We start from the raw sequence: 25,121 nt of genomic DNA on the forward strand, positions 1-25,121 counted from the left end.
CATTGAAGCTTAGAGATAGATGGGTGAGATTAATTTTGGGTTTAGGTTTCACCAGTAATCAGCAGTGGTGGCTACAGCAGTAATTGAAATTGCATGCATTTGATGAGTTTGTTCAGCATACAAACACGCATTCAATCTAACCGTATTCAAGAACCTGTTTCGCTTCACAAAACGGGGTTGGGGTGGTGGTGGTGGTGGTGGTGGCGGTGGTGGCGGTGGTGGTGGGGGTCAAATCAGGAGATTAAATTCTAATCAAAGTTTAATAATGAAATGCATTCAAGTGCATCTTTTTCTACTTTATTTTTTTTCCTCTATTTCTCCCTCATTTTCTTTCTTTTCTCTCGCGACGTTGATCCTAACGTATGCACATGCACGTGGTCACTGCACACTGCCCCTTTGGGTATCGATACTTGGTAATACCATTTGCTGATTTGCAAAAAAAATGTGATCATTTAAAGCAGTCAACAATGTTTTTTTTGTGCAGTTATTCAAACCACATTTTTCACAGACCTGCAAAATAACAAGTTGTACACATTGTGAAGTCAATGAAATTTTGGGAGGAAGAGGAGGAGGGGTTGGAGGAGTGGGTGGGGCTGTAGGGGGGGTAGGGAGAGGGGGTGGTCGTGCAATGCCGATTATCTTCTAGTCCATTTAAAAAAAAAAACTTTCCAGTGATCCAAGGCTCGCTCATGGTGCACTTTTTACATTTTTAGGTCATCTCTTCGAGCATGACCTAATAATATGGGTGTAGATGTCCTTCGATCCGTCCGTCCGTCCGTCCGTCCATCCGTACGTTGCGAAAATGACGATTTTCAAATTCTATCTCCTCCGCCATTTCTCAAGCGATCTTGAATTTGATTGTGGCATATGAATCTCTGGGACAATATCTAAATTTTGATCGGGCCTGATTTTCGATATTCGCTTTCGTTTTCGTGTCACGTGACTTCAAAGTTGGCAAAAAATGCGAAAATGACGATTTTCATGCGAAAATGACGATTTTCAAAATCTATCTCCTCCGACATTTCTCAAGCGATCTTGAATTTGATTGTGGCATATGAATCTATGGGACAATATCTAAATTTGGTCAGGCCGGATTTTCGATATTCGCTTTCATTTTCGTGTCACGTGACTTCAAAGTTGGCAAAAAAATGCGAAAATGACGATTTTCAAAATCTATCTCCTCCTACATTTCTCAAGCAATCTTGAATTTTATTGTGGCATATGAATCTATGGGACAATATCTAAATTTGGTCAGGCCGGATTTTCGATATTTGCTTTCGTTTTTGTGTCACGTGACTTCAAAGTTGGCAAAAAATACGAAAATGATGATTTTCAAAATCTATATCCTCCTACATTTCTCAAGCGATCTTGAATTTGATTGGGGCATATAAATCTATGGGACAATATCTAAATTTTGTCGGGCCGGATTTTCGATATTCACTTTCGTTTTCGCGTCACATGACTTCAAAGTTTGCAAAAACTGCCCTACCTTCAGGAGGCTATATATATTTTCTCGCAGAGATGACCGTCACTCCCGCACGGGGGTAATTTTATCTTTTATATTTACAAAATGTTGAGGTTGGATCATTCATTCATGAACGCATTCTTATGATAAGCATTTGAAGTATGTCTTAGTTTTCCATTAAACTTTGGTAGAGGAGAGGGACGATGGATATATATATATATATATATATATATATATATATATATATATATATATATATATATATATATATGTGTGTGTGTGTGTGTGTGTGTGTGTGTGTGTGTGTGTGTGCGCACACCAAAGTCGTAAGAAGGGGTTAAATTTGGACAAAAGAAAAGAGAAAAGGGAGAATAGATAAATGTGGGAAGAGGAGGAGGGGAAAGGGATGTACGAGACAGAGGTAGGTGGAAAGGGAGCAGGTTAACAATTCCATCACTTACACCTGCACATTGTGTACACAAACTCAACAGCAATGATGACAGGTGTGTTGTAAGTTGAGAGCAGTACTGACCTGTATAAAGCCTAAGCAAGTAATGTAAATGGTACACTTTGGAATCGCTGGTACTGGATTATTTGTGATATTAATTCGCACAGACTAAGCAAGCGTTTCGCTTGCAATCTAAGTGAAAGAGTTTAATTTTATCCAAAATAAAACAAATCGTTCCAGTGATGTTGAATTAGGTTATTCTTATTGCTTTCATATCATCCATTTTTACTACAAGTAAATTCATGTTGAAGAAAAGCATCATTGATCATTTCTTTGTATTCTAATGAATCCTAACTTGATGTGCAGTATTGTCACTTAATCGCATTAATGAACAAGGGACTTTGTTTTGTGGTGTGAAATATGATTACTTTTTGCATCTCGTAACATTATCCTGTCATGGATATAAATTTTTCCGAAATCCCTCGTTTTCTTTACAAACAACAATTCGATACCTGTTTATTGTGTTCTGCCATTGCTTGTGCCTTTTTCTGGCTGATGATGTGTATGTATATTGGGTAAATGGAGAAACATTTAACAATATTGTGAAATTCTCGTTTACTTTTCAAAAAGTGAATTGCGGTTGGGCATGGATCAGATTCAGCATGAGATTTTCCCTTTTGTTGGATACGATTACCTGTAAGCAGTGTGCCCCAATGCAATGAATGAAGTCATAGCAAAGAGAGTACAATTGTTTGGAAAAGCAAAGTAATTGGATTTCATGAGGGTTCAGTGGGGGGGGGGGGAGTGGGAGAGAGGGTCACATTTGTTGATTGTTCATGTGCTGTTCTTTTCAGCTCTCCCCTTTAGAACCACAAAAAAGGTTAATAAAAAGATGGTACCCAAGCTAATTGTTAGTCATGGAACCTAACTTGACGTTATTGCTCCGATAATAGAATGCAAAGTTCTAGTATGGGGTGCACATGTGTTGTATGACTGATGTAGTTGAACAATTTCTGTGATCAGTTGTTATGGAGTACGGGTTGGGTTTGACAAAGAGATTTTGTCTTTTTTCAATTGTAGTTAAATGTGAAAAAGGACATTTTTTTTATTACTCCATGTGGATTTCATTGAATCAGTGGATAAATTTATAGTAATGCAATCTCAACATGTAATGCAGTAGTAGTTGTCGATTTGGGTTGTCATCAATGATCCATTTAGAACATCAACACAGGAACTTTGCCTTTCAAGGCCACGCAGTGCCAAAGGTTACTGCGATTGAGCATGGCCTGTCTCGCATTATCGGCTCGGGGTTGGCCTGGCAAAGTAAGTTACCCATAATGCAGCCAGCCATCTGGGCAAGGCGACGAGGCAAGTGAGTGATGCAAGTGGAAAGTGGGATAAATGCCCCTCCTTCATCCAGGCCCTCCACCCAAAGCTGTCAAATACATTTGACATATATTCCTTGACAATTGCAGTGCAGAAACTTTAACTGTCCCAAAGGCACAGAAGGAAAAGTGAGATTCTGGCAGTCTTCTGCACACCAGCTGAAAACCCCATCACTTGTGATAACACGTCAAAAAAGTATTAATCCCAAATAAATGACCTAATATAGTATAAATTGTGTATCCGTAACATGAACGAAAACCAATGTTAATGGTGTGCCACACATGTTGACCCGCAAGTCTTGTAAACCAAGAATACTGCCTCATTGGGCTCGAAGAGCAAAAAAAAGGCCCGGAAGTCCCCTGGGAAGGCCAAGCACTCGTACAATGTAAGCGCTAATGCAAACTCAATGTAGTGTTTGGAGTGGGACATCTGTTTGTAGGTGCTTCACATATAGGTTCAAGTGATGACAACATTGGATAAGGCAGGTATAAACCTAGCACGAAAGTGGCCCTATCTTCTTTAATGGCCACTATTATCCGACCTTTCTTGTGGGCTCGACCGGAGGAAGCTTGGCACGAGTCTTCACGAACAGGCTGGTCAGGCCTGATGTTCGACTAGTTAGGGCAGGAATTTGGAATCTAGCCATGGTGCTGGCGGTAGCTCGCCTATTCTTTGCGAAGGACACCATGGGATCTTTAACATCTACCAACTAATGCTGGCAGATGGGACGCCAGTTTAACGTCCATCCGAGGGACAGCACACACTGATGAATCGCCCTGCCTGTGAAACATCGGAATGACAGTTTATAGCCGAGTCAGGAATCGAAACCAGGCTAGACAGCAAAGAGTCGAGTTTGTGTACCTTGAGCTCGGCCATCCTGTCAGCCCTACTATCGTGGCCCTAAATATGAATTTATAAGTTCAGATTGTATTGGAATAACCCAGACTTTTCTTGCGATTTTTATGAGAAAATAAACGTGAGATTAGCAGGACTTTTGATGCTCGTTGAGACGGCAGGACACAATGATACGATTGTCAAAGGTCAGCATGTGGCTTTTGACATGAGTATTGGAAGGTACAAATATATTACTTTGTGGCAATTACAACCAACAAAATAATTTTGTTACAACATGTCATCGTGTCGTATCGCAGCCACAGTGAATGTTTGCCATGCCGTACAGGCTTCCTTGGATTCATACTCAGATTGTCGAAGCAAAGTACTGTGAAACAACCACTTGCATCAGCTTTGTGCTGTTTATTTCACTTTCTGGCTGTGAGATCAAAACATATATATATATGTGTATATTCCATGAATAACAGACATAAACACAGTATACATATGTTGTGAAAATTGGGGTTGCAGTATTTAAATTGTTTGAACTGCAATACAAAATGAATTGGCTTACTTTTGCTCCAGCTGCTACCATGGCTGCAGAAAATATACATTTTGCCAAGCAGTTTGTGATGATTGCCAAGGGAACTCCTCGTTTTTCATTGGTTTCATACTTATCATTCTTCCCCATTCATTTGGCTCGGAATTGAAGTCCAGATATGCTGCAGGCAGGCTAGACCTCTCCACAGTGTTACCATTCCTTATGAACATTGCAAGGTCTCCCTGCAATGTTTATCTACCCTAAGCATTACATTTGCAACCCATTTGAGGAAGTTGGAGAGGTTTGTGTATATGCCGTATTTTCCAGGCTTGGCACAGCCCTCTCCCCAGCTCACAATCCCAGTTAAGAACCACGTATCATGAAACTTTGTGACGTGCGGCCCACCGCTGTCTCCCTGCAAGTCACACACAAACAGGGCAAATTTCCAAATCCTGTGCACGTGAGCACTGATTAGCATTATCTGCACAACAAATTGAACACATTTCATGTCACATAGTGTTTGTTTGTTTTTTTTTCAAAAAATCGTTTAACTCTTCCCTTGTTTGTGTTAAAGTGTGGGCACATTCTCTCAGCCCAAGAAAAGAGCAAAAGTAATCATCTTGAGAGTGAGAAGCCAGAGCAATATGATCTAATCTTCCTGTCAGTGCAATGATCGATCAGGTCATCTCGGCCTGTGTTCTCTCAATTTTAATTATTTTATTGAGCACATAGCAAACCTTTTTAAAATGGCTAACAACAACAAGAGAATGATGGGACTATCCATACTAAATTAAGGCAATTCTGTGGATCTGTATGTCTGATTCTTAAACAAGGGTGTTCCCAAATTATGTGCAACTTTTCAAACAGCTGTCATAATTTTATTAATGTGACCTCTCCTTTATTTTGAAGTTGCTAAAAGAACAAAGTTTAAAGGTTGTTGTTTTTTGGGTTTTTTTGTCCATAGAAGCTTCAACCATGTTAACCAATTTATCTGTGCCCCAGCGGATACTCATTTTCGAGACCTTTTTTGTGCCATCATAAGTTTCTACACAATGGTTGTTTTGTAGGGTCTACACAAATGCAAGAATTTCACAATTCAAAAACATCAAATGTATGTTCAAAAGTTTAGATATACTGGAAGTGTCAAAGACCAAATTATACGACAGTGGTTGACAACCTTCATTGAGAACACCTGACAGTTTAAGGCTGTAAGAGAAGCTTTATAGGCTTCTATGAAAACGTCGACATGCCAACTTGCACAGCTGGTAGGAACTTCTTGTATGACCATTGGCAGAATCATCCATGATCATTAAAACTGTATCCGTACAAGATGCTGTGACTGCAGCATGAGACCAAAAGAAATAAGAAGGGGAGGTTTGAATTTTTATCGACAAATGGACAACCCATGTCCTCCCTACTCCCCGGGTCTGTCTCTTCCCGCTGACTACCTATGGGGATCGCTCAGTTAAAACCGACAAAAACAACTCTCTCTCTCTCTCTCTCTCTCTCTCTCTCTCTCTCTCTCTCTCTCTCTCTCTCTCTCTCTCTCTCTCTGTCTCTCTCTCTCTCTCTCTCTCTCTCTCTCTCTCTCTCTCTCTCTCTCTCTCTCTCTCTCTCTCTCTCTCTCTCTCTCTCTCTCTCTCTCTCTCTCTCTCTCTCTCTCTCTCTCTCTCTCTCTCTCTCTCTCTCTCTCTCTCTCTCTCTCTCTCTCTCTCTCTCTCTCTCTCTCTCTCTCTCTCTCACTCACACTCTGCAGTTATTGAAAAATAATATCAGACGCATACCAGCTCCAGTTCTCAGCCGAGTTATTGATCACTTCATCAACTAATATTGATATCCCTCCTTATTGCCTGTTGAAGCATAATCTTGCCATCATAAACAAAAAATTAATTAATATTGTGTATCATTATACAAAACTAATAAAAACTATTGGAGTTTAATAAAATGTTGCGCATCATTTTGGATCAGCCTGTAAAATTCAAAATGGCTTGGTCAACCTCCACAAAATTTGGTATTTGTACTTGGGGTACTTAGGTACAGGTCATGGGCACTAAATAAATCTTACCCTTCACTCCCATTCATGACGATGGGGAGGTGACTTGTGATTTTCACCTGCATATGTGGAATAATGCAAGTGGTTTAACCACTGACCCCTGCTGTAGGGAGGGGGTATTATGGGTGGGAAACTGTCCATTCTGAAAACAAATCCTTTCGCTGGGAGCTACTATTACTACGACCACTACTACTACATCATATTGTTATGTTTGAGGGGATACAAATTAGTAAGTGAGCGTGGCCCATGTGATCGTGTAAGATAGAGAAATGTTTTGTAGCTAGGGACCCATTAGATTGAAGTTGTCCTGTTTTTATGATTGATGTAAGAGGTGGTAGAGTAGACATGGGTATTAGATAGCAAAATGTAATGTGTACGTGTCGTCTGTGGAACCAGGCAGAGCATCAGGCAAAGTAAGAAGAGGTGCTGCTTTGAATAAATTGGCAGTTCATGTGCCGGCTGCAAATGCCCCTTTGCGGTCCTTGTAGTGTATGTTTGTTTTCCACTTGCCAGAGGGTGCTACTTTGTGTTACCGACTACTTTGTACTCGTACTGCAAGCACCACAAGTGTAAAATGAGTGATTTATATAAATGCACCCACGTGACTGTTAACATCTATCTATGTACAGTGTAGGTATCAAAATGTAACTTACGATTTATCCTATCATAAGAGCATATAATTACCTCTGCCACCGAAGGTGGACAGAGGTTGTTTTCACCCCTGTCTGTTTGTCAACAGGATATCTCAAAAGGTTGGGGACTGATTTGGACAAAACTTTGCATACAGGTTGGATGTGTGACAAGGAAGAATTGATTCAATTTTGGTAAAGATCTGGATCTGGATCCAATAATTTTTTTTAATGATTCTTCACCATTTAGTGATACGGCTAAAACAATATATAACATGATATCTAAAAAAGTTATGGACTCGTTCAGACAAAACTTGGTGGACAGGTTGGATGCATGACGAGGACAAATCGGTTCGATTTTCGTGAAGATCTGGCCGGATCTGGATCGGAGAGAATTTTTTTGTTCTTTTTAACCGATTCTTCACCATTGAGAGATAGTGCCTTCAAAAAGTATTCACACCCCTTGACTTTTTCACATTTTGTTGTGTTACAGCCTGAATTTAAAATGGATTAAATATATTTGTTACCAATCTACACAAAATACCCCATAATGACAAAGTGGAATTTTTTTTTTGGGGGGGGGAATTTTTTACACATTCATTAAAAATGCTTAAGCAGCACCAATGCTCTGCACAGAGTATGGTCCTAATCTCCTCTCTCTTTTAAAAATGAAAAGCTGAAATGTCTTTCATCAATAAGTGAGTATTCAACCCCTTTACGATGACACACCAAATTGAGCTCAGGTGCATCTAATTTCCTTTAATTGTCCTTGAGATGGCAATACAACTTGATTGGAGTCCACCTGTGGCCAATTCAATTAATTGCACATGATTTAGAAAGATACACACATTCCTATATAAGGTCTCACAGTTGACGGTGTATTTCAGAACAGAAACTCTGCCATGAAGTCCAAGGAACTGTCCATAGAACTCTGAGATGAAATTCTGAGGAGGCATAGATCTGGGAAAGGGTCGAAAACAATTTCTAGAGTGTTGAAAGTTCTTAATTTCACAGTGAACTCCATCATTAGGAAATGGAAAGAATATGGAACTACCCAGACTCTTCTTCGAGCTGGTCATCCGACCAAACTGAGCAACCGGGCAAGAAGGACCATGATCAGGGAGGGAGGTGACCAAAAACCCAATGACCACTCTGACAGAACTCCAGAGTTCCTTGGCTGAGATGGGAGAACAACAGTGTCTGCAGCACTTCAGTAATCTAGGCTTTATGGAAGAGTGGCCAGACAGAAAGCCCTCCTGAGAAAAAGGCACATGACAGCATGCCTGGAGTTTGCAAAAAGGCACGTGAAAGATGCTGAGCGCATGAGTCAAAAGATGATGTGGTCTGATGAGATGAAAATTGAACTCTGAGACTTTGGCGAAGATTTACGTTCTAACAGGACAATGACCCCAAGCATACAGCCAAAGCAACACTGGAATGGCTTCAAAACAAAAACGTGAAAGTCCTTGAGTGGCCCAGCCAAAGCCCAGATACAGACATAACCAAGAAGACTCGAAGCTGTAATTGCTGCCAAAGGTGCTTCTATAAAGTACTGGCTCAGGGGGTTGGATACTTATTGACCCAAGACATTTTCGCTTTTCATTTTTAATTAATTTGTAAAAATTTCTAAAAACATGTTATCACTTTGTCATCATGGGGTATTTTGTGTAGATCAGTGACAAAAAATTTAAATTTAATCCATTTTGAACTTAGGCTGTAACACAGCAAAATGTGAAAAAGTCAACAGGTGTGAATACTTCCTGAAGGCACTGGACATCTGTATCAGCTTTGCACATCTGGATTTGGGGATTTTCTCCCATTCATCCTTGCAGATTTGCTCAAGCTCTGTCAAGTTGGATGGGGAACATCGGTGAACACCAATCTTCAAGTGTTTCCACAGATTCTCAATGGGATTCAAATCTGGACTTTGGCTGGGCCACTCAAGGACTTTCACTTTCTTGTTCTGGTTCTTTTGCACTCTAAAGCAGGTTCTCCTCAAGGATTTGCCTGTATTTGTCTCCATTCATTGTTCCCTCTATCCTTACAAGTCTCCCAGTCCCTGCTGCTGAAAAGCATCCCCATAGCATGATGCTGCCACCACCATGTAAGGATGGTGTTAGATGGGTGATGAGCTGTGCTCGGTTTCCACCAGACATAGAACTTTGCATTCAGGCAAAAGAGTTCAATTTCTAAAAACATGTTTTCACTTTGTCATTATGGGGTATTTTGTGTCGATTGGTGACAAAAAACATTTAAATTTAATCCATTTTAAATTCAGGCTGTAACACAACAAAATGTGACAAAAGTCAAGGGGTGTGAATACTTTCTGAAGGCACTATATGTACGGTCCTCATGTGTTTCCTGCAGGTTTGGAGTTAGCCTGTGAGGCTCAAATAACTCTGCTTGGGGATGGAGTGTTCTGTTTCAGAAGGGAAATTATTTCCCTTTGTTGTTCAGCCAACTGTTTTATCAGTTCAGGGGTTTCCCTCTCATTCGCAATTGGGACTGATACTGAAGCTCTACCTCCATGTCTGCAATAGATTGAGATGTAGACTACATCCTCAGACCAATCGATATGTTTGCCTGATGTCAGCGAATGAGATAGATGGTAGTTCCCAAAGTCTGATTTTTAACATCCTGACAGACAGTGACGCCTGATGCCCATTCACGAGCTGTTCTCAAAGAGTGGCATCAGGGTCTGGCAACCGGTCATGATCTCTCCTGACGATATGCAGTATCGTTTCCTGCAAGCGCACGGATAGTCTCTTTTGTCTTGCAGCATTCTAAATACAGCCGTGATGTTGGAGCGCTTGAGTTCAGGCATCAATCTTGCAGTTTGCTTTGCCTGTCCACTCAAATAGTCCAATATGGGATCTGCCTGGTCTGCATTTGGGATGTGCCATGTCTTGCTCATTTCATGCACTTTTCACTGTTTTAATTCGCTCATCAACACTGAGCTGTCCAGTGAAATCCAAAAATACTGGTACCTTCTGGTTCTAAGGTACATAAACTGCATGTGTTACATTAGCGCGTGCTTCTTGCTGTCTGATTTGTCCGGCCTGGCAATTCACCATCTCGGTCAGTTCCTGAAGCCTTGCTTCAGGGCTGTTCTCCTTCATGTCTGTGATGGCACTGACAAAGTCCTGCACCCACCCCACCAACTTTTTCTCCTTTGGGTCCTGGAGCAATATCTCCGGGGCCATGATTCGTTGTCACCTTCTTGTCACTACTCCTTTAGTCAAAATGCTTGCTCAGGTCCTGTCCATGACACCAAAAATGTGGCCGGATAAATATGCTTGTCGTCCAGATTGAAGATTCAGGGTTACAATTTATTCTGGGCACATGGAAATATACCTTTGGCAATAGGACAAGGGGAAAAAAGGGATTTGTGGCATGCACTTTAACTGTGTCAAATCAGGGACACGTAAAAATAAACCAACACTCACCAAGTAAAAAGCAACAACTGTTCTGCATCATGTGACCATTTCAGAGTGTCAAATTACATCTGGGGACTATCATAAATCACTCGTTAAACCCCAATGAAAGGGGCATAAATTACAATATCCCAAATCAAAGGATTTCACAATAATACAGTAGATAATTTAGGCTGATATCCCCCAACCACACAAACAAACCAGAACAAGGGGAATAACTCCCAAGGCCAACTACCCACCCCACTGCAGAGCCCACACCACCATCAACATGATATACTGTTGCAAATCTGGAAGCCATGAGCACACAACATTCAGGTCCTACAGCTGAGTTATTTCGAAAAGTGATTGTGGATAGATAGTTCCCTTTCTCTAGTCTAATGGGTGAATAAATGTAAATGCGCTGTGAGTTACTTTGATAGTCAGGATTTTCTTTCATTCTTACACCCCTCATAACTACGACAACACCAGCATCACCTTCACCTCGCTCTGGCCAACGCCATTGCCTACGTGCGTGTCAGCACATACGTGGGCAGAGCCCACGCAGAATACAGTTCCTCTGGCTGTTTGGTGGGCGGAGCCCACGCAGAATAATGCTGCTCTGCCTGTTTGGTGGGCGGAGTTCAAGGAGGAGCCTCGCGATGGTGAGGAAGGCGGTCCGTGTGACCTCAACACGCCCCCGGGCCAATCGATGGACTTGCCACTCGTTTTGGCCAGTGACAGGGCGACGAGCGATTGTGCTCGCCAAAACCATCCAGTGAGGGAGAGAGGGGCGGGCGGAGCCACCCCCCCGCCCCCCGGAGACGGGGTGAATAAGGCTGCGGCGCGTTCGGACAGCAAGAGCTCGAGCTTGAGAGACACCATATCTCCCACCAGAGCCGCAAGGGTTGCGCGCCGTGTCTCTGTCAGCGAATGAGAGCTGGAGATTGAGAGATCCTGCTGACAACAGAACCGCAAGGGGTGCGGGCCATCTCCCCGAAGGATACAGAGGAGAGGTTTGGTTGCCAGGACGAGCGGAGCTGAGGAGGCTGATCGCGGCTCGCCGGTGTCTGTATTCGGCTCGCCTCTCGCTGGTGCTCGGTTCGAATCAGCTCGGAGACCACACGAGGTGGACAGGTCCAAGGCAGACTCTGGTCTTCAGCTCGCCTTTCCATCCGAGCTGGAGGCCTCAATAAAGGCTGTGGCTACCGTTTCTTTTGTGTGTGTGTGTGTGTGTGTGTGTGTGTGTGTGTGTGTGTGTGTGTGTGTGTGTGTGTGTGTGTGTGTGTGTGTGTGTGTGTGTGTGTGTGTGTGGTGCCAGTCTAGTAAGTAGTAATTGTTAAGTGCCTTGCTGTACATACATACATCTCTATATTCGGATAGCTCTGCTTCTTGCATGCCCCCCTGCCCCATTATAAATAAACCCATGTGTTCAATGTATCAGTTTGTTGCTGTGTTTCCTTCCATTGGCTTAGCGTGACGCGTGTTGGAGAATTAGCCAGGCCGTTGTTGCCACTGTAAAGGGACATTTGGACCGACGGAAGCTCGGTGACCGTCCGCTCGGGTCACACACGGTTAGAGCACGCTAGCGGCTCGTTCCGTACGAGCGCCATCGAGGGTGAATTTCCCTGGTAGTTTGGACGACGTGGTTATTTAGGTAAATTGAAATTGGAAATTAACCATACCCCACGTGGTCGACCTATTGGCGAACTTCGGTCCGATAAGGGACCCGTCGGCTCTGGAGTTATCTGGGGTGACGACCTATAAATTCCAGGTGTTCGGTGGAGCCGACTCTACTGCTCCATCTAGCGGTCATGCTCGCAGCCGATTCCCGGCCCCCCAACAATACTGTTACGGCTGTGGAAATTCGCAGACCACCATAAAGGTCCTTAGATCAGTTATGACGATAAGTATATGTGTAGTTAGAATCCCCACCATTGTTTAGATTGAATTTCCATGTTCACAGGGCTGCGATCCTTTGAGATAGCCGTTTTTCTTTTCTCTATCATTATTTTGGACCAATCATCCCCCAACAACCAAATCACCTCCACAACCCCACCCCGCAAACATCGCCTCATCCCCACTCTCAAACGATGCCCACCAACAACCAAATCGCCACCACCAACACCCTTCCCAAACCACCACAGCAAACTCCCACCACCTTTGCCTTTTACCGAACGTCGTGCCATGGGTTGTGAATGGCATCCTTTCGATGAAGAAATCGGATCAGGAATGATTCACGCCCACTTTTCATCCATCCAATGGCTGAGCATCAGGTGGTGTAGCCCCGCCTCCAAACCCGCTGTGATCCACAAATTTACATATGCACTCCTCCCCCGGCCTATATAAGCGCGAGCACAACGCAGCTCGCGGCAGTGTCGGCAGTGGCAGTCTGGAGGGGTCGGAGAACAGGACGGAGCTCGAAGCAGACGGGGAAAGGCAGACGGGGGCTGATCGACGGAGAGGAAGGAGCTCGGAGCTCATGTCAAAGTTGAGGGGCGAGGAGGGCGAGTTGCTGAGTGGAGCAGGGATGCAGAGGAGGGCTCAGAGGCAAACCAGAGGGCTGAGTGGGGACCGCCGCCGGAGAAGGGGCGTAGTGGAGGCCACAGCCAAGAGGAGTTCGCCGGAGCCAGTGCGGTCCAGAGCGTCAACTCGTTGGACGGAGCGTCAGCAATTCCCCTCTCCCTTACCGAGCTCCGCGCCAAGAAAGCGCCGGTAACCCCGTCCGTTCCCCTCCCCAACCGTGGTGCCGACCGTGAAACACGTGCCTGCGCGGAGAACGCTGGAGAGAGCTCACCGGCCACGCCAGGGGCACGAAGCCAGGCGCGGCTACGCTGACATTGCGGCTTGCCCGCCATCGCGCCACGAGGGTGCGGGTAAGACCCCTCGGTCTCGTGGACCTGGTTGCTCATCCAGGTCCCACGTACATTTGGTCCACGGACCTGTCTGCCACCCTTGTCTGTGAGGGTGGCTTTTCTTTGCTTTTGTGTAAATGCATGTGGTGGCGCTGTCTTATAAGTAGAATTGTCGAAGTGTGCGTGTGAAACAAAGACACTTTATTCGGTTGTAACTCTGCCTTTGCTTGCTTTCACTGTGTACGTGCATGATTTACTGTATGGCTGTAAATACGTGCCTTGTCTGAGTGTGAAATAAATGTGCTTGTTGAACTGTTCCCCGTTTCGTTGAGTCCTTTCCCTTGTTTGAGAGTTCCATCTTGCATCACGGAAGGAATTGGTAGGAGGGGTGTAAGCACCCGGTAAATAATCACGTCCATCGGGGCCGGCGATAACACCGCTCGGTTATCACTGAAGCACGGAATGGACCGCTTAAGCGGTTTGTGTCCTCGGCCGGCCAGCGGCGAGGTACTATCGCCCGGTTAACTACTCGTGCAGGTACTTAGGTAGGTCGAGTTTGGCGAACAACCCTATCCTGCGCGGGTGGCCGATTGGCACGATTGTGGTGTGGTCGAAAGACCCACCCATGACTCGCTCCTGGCGGTAGTTCCAAGGAGGGTCACGACTGAATTGTCCCTTCCGGTGGGTGATGCGGTCGCGATTTGAGTTACGTGGCCGATCGCACGCCGGGCGGACCGAAATTCGTTACAATACTATGGAATTTTATTTACTCCTCCACTAGGCAATGCCAAGAGTCGTAATTTGTGATCCTCAGTCAAAGACAAATGTTTAAGGGGACAAACTTATGGTTGAAGCTGCTATCGCGTTGCACATCATTAACAACAGGGCCAATTAGAGTTATCAACATGTTAAGTTAGCATCTTTCCATTTTGATACATTGATTGAATTTAGATTAGTCACGATTTACGTCATAGGCTGCAAGAGAGATCGTGATTTTGTCTAATCTGGGTTCAATTCCTGAACCAAGGATTACAGTACAGTACAATAAAAGTAATTTTGCATGCTTTTAATAGATTCAGAAGAAGGTATGCCTTTTAAGGGTAAACAAAATGCTGCTGCAAAGCTAATTTCTGGAATCCTACTTTCTGAGCCTCTTCCCTCAACTGTTCCAAGGGGGTGGGTCCAAGCAAGCTTTGTTTGCCCACCCAGTCAAGTGTCTCCACCCCCTTTTCTCATTGACATTCTTGGGCACTGCATTTCGTTACCAGAGCGACACAAATATGCAGAGAATAATGAAATTTATCTCTTGATGTTTTGGATAATTGATTTAGGCAATCTGACCTGTATTTTGAGGATTTTTTAACATATGCACTTGCATATGCATTTGATTTGCCAGGACAAAGCGATCTTTCTTTATTTGCGGGCTAATTTTCAGCTCCGTGGATTGTCAATGGAGGAAAATATGCATTGACGAAAACATGTTATGAACCTTTGTCATAAATCAGGGTGCCTGATACAGTGGACTGACTGTGTATGTAAACATGCAGTGCTTTATGGTGTGTGCTGTAATTGTGCACTGTCTGTAAACAGTAGGTCTTTATGACTTCTCACCACTCGCTGGATCGTGTTCATAAACGATGCAAACCCAAAGGCACTTCTCTAACTGTACCGCTATAGTATGAGAAACACCAGCTCCCTTAGTGAGCGATCATGCCCGTGCAAGATCACATGATATCCCATTGTCTTGGGTCACGTGACTCGCTGTGAGCAGAGTGAGGCTACACTGACCAAGGTTTATTTTCAGATGTTTTCTGAAAGTTTTGTGATTAATTTTATTTCTCCCTGTGATATTGGTTTTGAGTAATATCAGTATCCAATTTTGAGCTTTCTAGCCCACCGAGAAAGTACTAAACATTTATATCAGTGAGTGAGGGAGTGGTTAAAAAGCTTTATATATTAAATGACAGAAATTAAGCTATAAAATATGAGGTGGAAGCTGTATGTGTTAGCATTGCCGAGCAACCAGTCCAGTGAAGATAGACGGTCAGCTGCATTGTTTTGGGTCACGTGACCCACAGTAAGCAGACCAAGGCTACACCAGCCGACTTTTATTTTTGAATACTTTTATTTCCGGAAATTTTCCGACTGTTTTGTGATTTTTTTTTTCATAGGATATTGGCTTTGAGTTGCATCAGTATGCAAAATTTAAACTTTCTAACCCACCTAAGTTGTACTAAACATTTATATCAGTGAGTCATTGTGTTAATGGTTAGAAAGAGCTTTATATATTAGATATACCAGTGGGACATGCTTACACACTGCAAGCAACTACTGGGGTGCATCCTGTGTGCATTGATACTAATAAAAGGCTGTGCGTATGTGCGTGCTCATGTGCTTGCGCGCGCTCGTCTCCTCCATAACTCCAAAACTATAAAACATAGCATCCTGAAACTTTGCATGCATACTAAGAAAACTCCAAGGAAGTTCAAGAGTGAAAATTGGGTGTTTGGGTTTATTAAAACACCCCTTTTAAAGATACAGTAATTAACGGCCTTATTTAATTATATCCTTCATCAGGCGATCCTTGGCCACCTCGCTGTCTGTGGTCTTAAGGCGTTTCCTAGGTAACCTCGCTGGGGTCTGAAGCTGCCATGTTTTTTGCCCTGCTCAACCACGTCTTGACTTGCAACAGGCCACAACGATTTCTTAACGATAAAGTTGTTGTTTTCACTTTCCTCACAAATATTATTGAATGCCTGTTCATCATAGCTACACAATTCGGACATGTTTGACATTTCAGGCATCTCCAGAAGGTAAAAATAACGTACACATGTCACATCGACCGAGCTGTGTGATGACAGGTGGTCTCTCAGGTCAGGTGGTGCCTCGCTGGCTGAAAATGTTGTGCAACTTAATTTTAGACGACATCGCTTTGTTTTTTAACATCATATAGCCATCACTTCGACATTCATACATTAAAAAACAACAACAAAAAACCTCCATCGCCCTCGTGTTTGGAGCTCCTTCAAGTTGGTTTGAGCTGTGAAAAGCGTGTGCCGACATTTTATAGTCATTTTGGATTTTTTAGATCCTCGTGGAGGATCTCTAAGTCTAAGTATAACAACTCACGTTGTTGTTCATGTGGACTTTTTTGTTTCACAGCCTACAGTTTTCATCGAAACTTCCTGAAACTTGGCAAATATATGTAAAAATACCCTGTGCAGACAGTAACAATCTCCGATTTTGAAAATTCCTCCGAGAAAAAAAGTTATGACGTCAAAATATCTCCGCTAATGGAAATCGCCTAAAAATTATCTCCGAAACCTGGCAAGCTTTTTGAATTCTGTTTGCGGGAATCAAACAGGGCATTAGCAGAGATGAATTACCGCACATATGATACATCACTATGACGTCGTATCAATTTTTATGACGTTATTCCTATTTTTTGACATTTTTATCTTGCCAAAACGAAGTTTTTGCAAGATATGTTAGTCAGCTTGTATGCTTTTTTTTATTTTTATTTTTTTTTTGTTTGTCAGTAATCACGTATAAAAAAATTCTGCAGAGCACAGTTATCATTGGAAATTTTTGTAACTGCATATCAGAGGCCTATAGAGGTCCCTTTCAGTGCACAAAATTTGGAAGGTTAAGGTCAAAGGTCAAGGTCACTTTGTCGCAAATCAGGGGAGTCGACGAAACCCTTATTTTTTGAGTAATTTTGATCGGATCGTCTTAAAACTTCATGGGAATATAGTTCATGGTCTGGCGCTCAGCTGATTAATTTTTGGTGGTGATTGGCCTTGACCTTCATGGTTAGCGCCTAAGGTCAAACATATTTGACCCCAAGGTCAAATTTTAAAGTTTTAGGAACCATATTGTGGAGTACCTCAAATTGAACACCTCGATGAGTGCTTTCTAGATATGTCAAGCTTGCGACATTATGACGTCATTTGGTGATGTTATGAGGCAAAAGCATATTTTTCATGGTTACTCTGTAGAACGATTCTCATCGGAATCTCTCGTAGGCAGATATTCCTCAAGGAGTCGCTCCTGGTGGATAGCAGCTCTGTTCACCTCAGTGTGACCTTAAATAAGTCACACATGGTCATCTTTTGGCAAGATACGGGTCACCCTGCGGGTGACATTGGTTTATTTGTTTTTTGTTTCATTTGTTTCACAGCCTGCAGTTTTCATCGAAACTTCCTGAAACTTGGCAGATATATGTAAAAATACTCTGCGCAGACAGTAACCATCTCTGATTTTGAAAATTCCTCCTAGAAAAAAGTTATGACGTCAAAATATCTCCGCTAATAGAAATCGCCGAAAAAATTATCTCCGAAACTAGGCAAGCTTTTTGAATTCTGTTTGCGGGAATGGAACAGGGCATTAACAGAGATGAATTACCGCACATATGATACATCACTATGACGTCATATCTATTTTTATGATGTAATTCCTATTTTTTGAGATTTTTTGTTTCACAACCCAGAGTTTTCATCGGATCTTCGTGAAACTTGTCATGTTGATGCAGAAAGCCCACGCGCAGACAGTAACCATCTCCGATTTTGGAAATTCTTCCTAGAAAAAAAGTTTACGTCATAATATCGCCGCTAATGGAAATCGCCTATTCCATTATCTCCGAAACTAGGCAAGCTGTTTGAATTTTGTTTGCGGGAATCAAGCCGGGAATTAGCACAGATAATTTATCACAAACCTGATACATCATTATGACGTCATATTCGTTTTTATGACGTCATCATTAAGAGGACGAGGATCTTAGCTCATTCGAGCTTGTTTCTTCTTTGAATTAAATTTTGTTATTTGTGAGCTTGATTTCCATATTTAAAGAATTATATTTAAAAGGTAAGCCATTGTGTTTCTTTTTGTGTGCTTTATCCGTGCCGAACTTCCAACGGAACTTGGAACAGGCTGTGTTTGCCCTCACCTGGTGATTTAACAACCTTCGTGGGAAACCAACCATTACCTTTTAAATGTGAAAAAAAACAAATTGAACTGATGCTTTAATGGAATCATGTACACTTTGAACATATGATGTCAAGAGTTCATGCTCGGGTATCACACTACCTTGGAACGGCGAGGATGGAGGTACAGACGTTTCTAAAGCAGTTGGTTATCTTTATATGAACTGGATTTGCTCTCAGAATCGTTCGGAGTTTCTCTTTGTGACTTTCAAAGTTGATAACACACTATTTCCGAGCCGTTTGCCGCATTAACATGTTTTCTAAAATTAGAGCCATCCCCCCCCCCCCCCCCCCCAATCACACGACCATTGTGAACTGTTTTTAAACAATAATGTTTATGCACATGTTGAAACGTCTATAATGCAACATTGTTTTTTCAATTGTTTATTGAAATTCTCCCAAAACAAGGGTTAAAGCTACACAAGGTTTTTGGGTTGTACACAGTACTTACTGTACTCGGTAATCACACTGACTCCAATCTGCCGATTCCCATAAAATTGATCATATCGGCTGTGTGTGTGTGTGTGTGTGTGTGTGTGTGTGTGTGTGTGTGTGTGTGTGTGTGTGTGTGTGTGTGTGTGTGTGTGTGTATGTGCGCGCGCGCGTAAACTTGGTGGACAGGTTGGGTGTGTGTCAAAATGATTCGATTTTGGTGAGGATCAGAACCTGGATCTAGATGTGAGAATTATTTAATTTTTAAAGTGATTCTTCACCTTTGAGAGATTGGGCCAAAAATGATATTTCAAAAATGTATTGGGCACAACATATTCTCGTCGACCAGGCCTTGCATGGTGGAGGTATGCGCTCTACTGAGTGCCCTTGCAGTTGTTTTTGGTTTGCGGGTGCCAGCAGTGACCACTATTTTCGTTGTGTCTGTGTCTGTTGGATTCACTATATATTGTTGTGGTTACCAAATTCGCAAACCACCATTCAGGTCCCTTAGGTGAGGTATCTCGGTAAGTACATGTGTAGTTAGGCCCGAACCCGTTGTCTAGTGGGAATACATGTCATTTATGCGAGCTGCGACTCTTCAGGATAGCCGTTTTTCTTTTACTATCTTTATTTTGGACCAACCGCCATGATTACCACCACAACCACAACATCAACCACCAACCACAACGCCGCTTCACCACAACCGCCACGACCTTCCCGTCACACCTCGCAACCGTAGCATCGCCACCGTTCTTGCCCCGCTGTGGGTACCGGTGTTGGACTCGTGCAGGGCGCACGTTGAACAGCGTGTACAAAATCACGGATTTTGTGCTTCAAAAACGGATCAAAAACGACACACGCCCACTTTTTGCCGTCCAATCGGTGAGCGAGGGGCGATTTGGCCCCGCCTCCAGAACGATCGATATATGCAAATTTGTGGATCAAAAAGCCTTCACGCCCACTTTTTCTCGGGCCAATGGGGAGCGAGGTGAAAGGTCAAAGGGAGGGGGTCAAAGGCGAAGCTACGGGGGGATAAAAGGACGGTGTTCGTCAGTCAGCAAAGAGAGAAGAGTGTGGAAGTCTGGAGCCCGAAGCCTGCAGTAGCTGGAGAAGCTGAAGAGAGTCGAACGAGGAGAGCCCAAAGAAGAGTCCAGGGTGGAGAGTCCAGAGGCGGAGAGGCGGCAGCGGCGAAGGCAGACGAGGGGGTGCTCGCGACGGTGCCAGGAGCTGCACGCCCGAGGAAGGCCGGCAGCGCGACCTGGCCGAGGTGGAGACGCACACCAGGGATAATAAAGATCCTCTATACCCCGAGCATCAGCAACCCCCTCCTGTTTCCCCCCGCGCTGAGATAGTGCGACCAAGGGGGCCCCGTTCCCACCCCCTGCCAGGCACTGTCCGCGAGGCCTGCGGAGTGAGGGGCCATCGCCGCTCCGCGTCTCATCACCAGACGGGTAGGCGCGACCCGGTCTCGGCCTCAGGCCCGCCTCATTCTTGAGGGTATTCTTTCCTTGGTTTTGGGTATGTGTTGTCGGCGCCGTCTGTGAAGTAGAATTGTATAAGTGTTGCCGTGTGCTCGGTAGTCGGTATTAGCTCTGCACTGTGTTTTCACTTTTATATTTGCTTTTTGTGTAAATGGAATTGTGTTTTCTTTTTTTTGTGTGCATTTGGTGGAATTGTATTTGTGTGCTTCCCGTGTGCCGCGAATAAATGTGCTTTATTGTTGAACTGTTCTCCCGCTTCGCTTCGTCTTTTCCTCCATTGAATCCTCATCTTGCTTCACGTAAAGGGTTGGTAGTGGGCTGAATACGCCCGATAATTAATCGAACCGTCGAGGTCGACGATAACACCGCTCGGTTATTCTGATAGTACGGAACGGGTCGCTTAAGTGGCCCGTGTCCGAAGTCGACCTGCGGCGAGGTGCGATCGCCCGGTCTACCCTCCGCGTGGGTACTTAGGTAGGTCGAATTTGGCGAGCAACCCTATCCCACGCGGGGGCTGATTGGCTCGATCGCGGTGAGACCGAAAGGTCCACCCGTGACTGGTTCCCGGCGTTAGTCCGAGAGGGTCACGACTGGATTGTCCGTCCGGTGGGCGACGTCCCGCGATTCGAGTTACGTGGCCGTCAGCACGCCGGCGGGCGCGAAAACCGCAACAATATGCTAGATATCCCTTATTGTCGGGTTTTCCGTGTGCGTGTGTGTGTGTGTGTGTGTGTGTGTGTGTGTGTGTGTGTGTGTGCGCGCGCGTGTGTGTGTGTGCGTGTGTATGTGTGTCTGCAACGCGAGGCTCCACAGTACGAACCAGCGAACCGATTTCGATGAAACTTTGCCAACAGGTGGAATATATACTGGGAATGTGCGCGTTTGAATTTCGTTGCCCAGCAACCACCTGTTGCTGTGCAGCGGCCGAAAAACCGCGTGCAGTATTTTCAATACTTGTCCTTCAGTTTTGAATGTAGAGAATCGAGACTTCAGAATTAAACACTTCGAGATTTTTAGAAAATTTTACTCAAGCCGATTTTTGATTGAGGTTTTATTTTTCAAATGGTAGTCCTTCAAAAATTGGGTGTCTATTTACCGTCATTTAAGGTGTGTATACAGTGTTTGTAAGGAACTACACCGTCGTTCCACCTTCGATCTCTCCTCGATCCAAACGTTATTGACCAAAGTGAAAAGGATCCAAAATAAATGGAATCACCTGCATATCTGTATTTGTGGATTTCTAATAATATGCATATTTATTTATCGAAAATTATTCCACGACCCACACACCACCTTCAATTATTTATTTATTTACTGAAAACAATTCCACGACCCACACACCACCTCCAATTAATTATTTATTTACCGAAAACGATTCCACGACCCACACACCACCTCCATTTATTTATTTATTTACCGAAAACGATTCCACGACCCACACACCACCTCCATTTATTTATTTATTTTCCGTAAACGATTCCACGACCCACACACCACCCCCAATTATTTATTTATTTTCCGTAAACGATTCCACTACCCACACACCACCCCAATTATTTATTTATTTACCGAAAACCAATTCCACGACCCACACACCGCCTCCAATTATTTATTTATTCACTGAAAACGATTTCACGGCCCACACACCACCTTCAAATAATTATTTATTTACCGAAAACGATTCCACGATCCACACACCACCTCCAATTATTTATTATGGAAAGTGGGCGTGGCTTATGAAAAATATTGTGTGGCTCAGGAGGTGTGGTCAAACAAGAGCATTGAGAGAAGTTTATCGGGTTTTCCGTCGTGTGTGTGTGTGTGTGTGTGTGTGTGTGTGTGTGTGTGTGTGTGTGTGTGTGTGTGTGTGTGTGTGTGTGTGTGTGTGTGTGTGTGTGTGTGTCTACAACGTGAGGCTCCACAGCACAAACCAGCAAACCAATTATTTTTCAAATGATTATTTTTCAGAGTCCTTCAAAAATAGGGTGTCTATTTACCGCCATTTTTTATGAGGAGTGCCAGTTGGCAAAATACGCAATAGGAAAAATCTTGCCAGGCAGAGGAACAATTGTATGTGAACCAATACGTCTTGGCAATGAATCTTCGGCCGTGGATCGGTCAGAATGAAAAGCATCGTATCCAGCACTTCGATCCTAGCGAATCCCTCGTCGCCTACCGGCTTGTCTGTCTGTTTGTGACTCTCTCCAGAGCATTAGCTCCGTGACGTTTGATGCGACCTTGATGAAACTTGGACACAAGCTAGATATCATGGTCGAGTTGTGTCTTTTTGTATGAGGGGTGTCCCACGCCCTTGTGGGCGGAGCCACGCCCACTTGAACTTTTTCTCGATTTTTTTTCTCGTAATTTCATTTCCTAGAAGCTGTGCGTAATGTCCATAAGTACAACATATAAAAAAATCCGATTTGATTTGGTCAATTTTGACGGAAGAGATAGGGTTTTACAGAAGGGCTTCCTCAATAATGCCCACAAACCATCGTCGCCTCCCGGCTTGTTTTATTAATTCTTATTTGTTTGGGGAAGGAAATTGTGGAGGAGTTCCATTCTCTAGTTTCTGTCAATCTCTCTTCATCAGCATGTATATGTGTGTGTGTGTGTGTGTGTGTGTGTGTGTGTGTGTGTGTGTGTGTGTGTGTGTGTGTGTGTGTGTGTGTGTGTGTGTGTGTGTGTGTGTGTGTGTGTGTGTGTGTGTGTGTGTGTGTGTGTGTGTGTGTGTGTGTGTGTGTGTGTGTGTAAGAAAATGAGTTGTATTGTACTTGAAGGACATTTTACGGTGGAAACAGTCAGTTGTGTCATTGAAGAGAGCGATTGAATAAGAGGAGCGTTGTGTGGGTGAGACAACAAAAATCGAAACAGCAAATGGCTGGTTTCATCCAGATGGCCTTGGGTGACATTCGGGCTACACTTTATCTTGGTGGGGGAAAGGGAATTAAATGGGTTTGGGAAAAAAGGAGGGTTGTGGGCAATGATGACAAAAATGGAGTCAATGGCTTTTGATTTTAAAAGGTGCCGTGTATATCTTCCCATAATCTCCCACACAGCTCTTCCACTTCCATACCACGTACAAGCACAAACCTTTCCAAACCTTCAGCATTTCTTTTACACCTTATCGAAATTCCCTGCTTGAGCATCCGTGCTATGAACTCTTTCCGACGTTGAAGTCATTTTAGGCCAAATGCAAAACAGCATTCAATCAGTCCCAATGCCATTCTCATCCCCCCCCCCCCCCAATGTTACTGAGCACAAATTCCATGTAGCTTAATCCATCTACATATGTTTCTCCATATTACTTGCATGGGCAGCTTTCTCAACATCTGTACATATCAGTGTTTTAGCTCGGTATTCATTTCTGAGAGCATTTTGACCATCACCTTCCTATTCCCTCTCTTCTCTTTTTATTTATTTATTTTTTTGCTTCCACCCCCTGTGCACAACCACAATGCAGTTCTGCCTTTAACTGGGTGCTGTGACCTATTACGCAAATATGATACAAGTGTTGACCCCCCCCCCCACCCACTCACCTTTACCCTCATGCATTTAAAATCCAAGTGGACCAAAGAAGGGATGTTTTAAAGGTCCAATCATCCAACATTGTGTGTGCAAGTCTCAGATGACTGATCCACCGATTTGTGCAATGGATTTTCACTCGTGATGGTGTTATGGCTTGACAGGTGAAGTGAAATCGTGGAAAGGCAATTGTCTTAGGTAATCGTTTACACAGAAACATTTTGCTTCACCTTCCGAGCCACTGTTCTGTCATCTGAGAAGTCACGGGTTTAGTTTTGGGTGAAACGTTGCTTGCTATTACAGAGTAATTACTTATGGCAAATATGAGATCATGTATGTTCTTAATATGCAAAATGGTGGAATTTTGGCCCCTTTTCCCTCTTTTAACCCCCTTCCCTCACAATACTCTTCTCTCCTCCCCATTTTCTATCCCCCTCCTTATATACTATCCTACTGTCCTCCGTTCTCATCTCCCCTCTTCTCACTTTACCCCCACTTCCCCTCGCATACATCACGTGTTTGTGTTCTGCAATGACATCAGGGGACTTTGTGTTAGGCTATCTTTTCCACCTTACCATCCCAATATACCTTTCAACAATTGTGGATTATAAAATGTAAATGGTCACCCCGATAAAGACGGATCAAAAGAGGGTAGCGGGCACCAATATCACCACCGCCTCAATGGTCATTAGTGAGCCAGCTGCGTTTTTACGAACAATGCGAAAGTGACATGATAATTCTGACACTTGCTTGGTTTTATTTCCTAATAATATTGCTGATTTCAACTGGATTTTAACCCACATCTTCTGAGATCGTCATCCTACGTCCATTTCTATGTGTAGTACCATTTTGAATCCCAGAAGCAGGTACGATGTTCCTGTGTCCGAATTGCTTTGACTTTTCAGAAGCATCACAGTAGATCGTGCTATTTTGACGGGATGGTGCAGAGGTAGTGTAAAGCTATTTTCAATTCCTGAGATAAACCACAGCAGGAGAACTGCAATTTTATGTTAGCTGAAACATTGCAACATACATTACCGAACCAGAGGCGATTAGTGCTTTGATTTGAGCAAAAATCTGGGA

At 43.6% G+C, this 25,121-nt stretch overlaps 1 protein-coding gene across 1 annotated transcript in view; it reads right to left on the reverse strand.

Moving 5' to 3' along the window:
* Nucleotides 1-4,538: 4,538 nt before the first annotated feature.
* The window catches only part of LOC147022978 (coagulation factor X-like), a 72,032-nt gene continuing 51,449 nt past the window's right edge, over nt 4,539-25,121 (reverse strand). The window contains exon 10 of the mRNA XM_085887968.1: nt 4,539-5,086. Coding sequence (XP_085744094.1) covers nt 4,892-5,086 — 195 coding nt within the window. The 3' untranslated portion in view covers nt 4,539-4,891. The remainder of the gene's footprint in view (nt 5,087-25,121) is intronic.

This window comes from Eptatretus burgeri, chromosome 7, assembly GCF_056783735.1.
Source record: "Eptatretus burgeri isolate ZD-2024b chromosome 7, Ebu_testis_v1, whole genome shotgun sequence".
Lineage (NCBI taxonomy): Eukaryota > Metazoa > Chordata > Myxini > Myxiniformes > Myxinidae > Eptatretus > Eptatretus burgeri.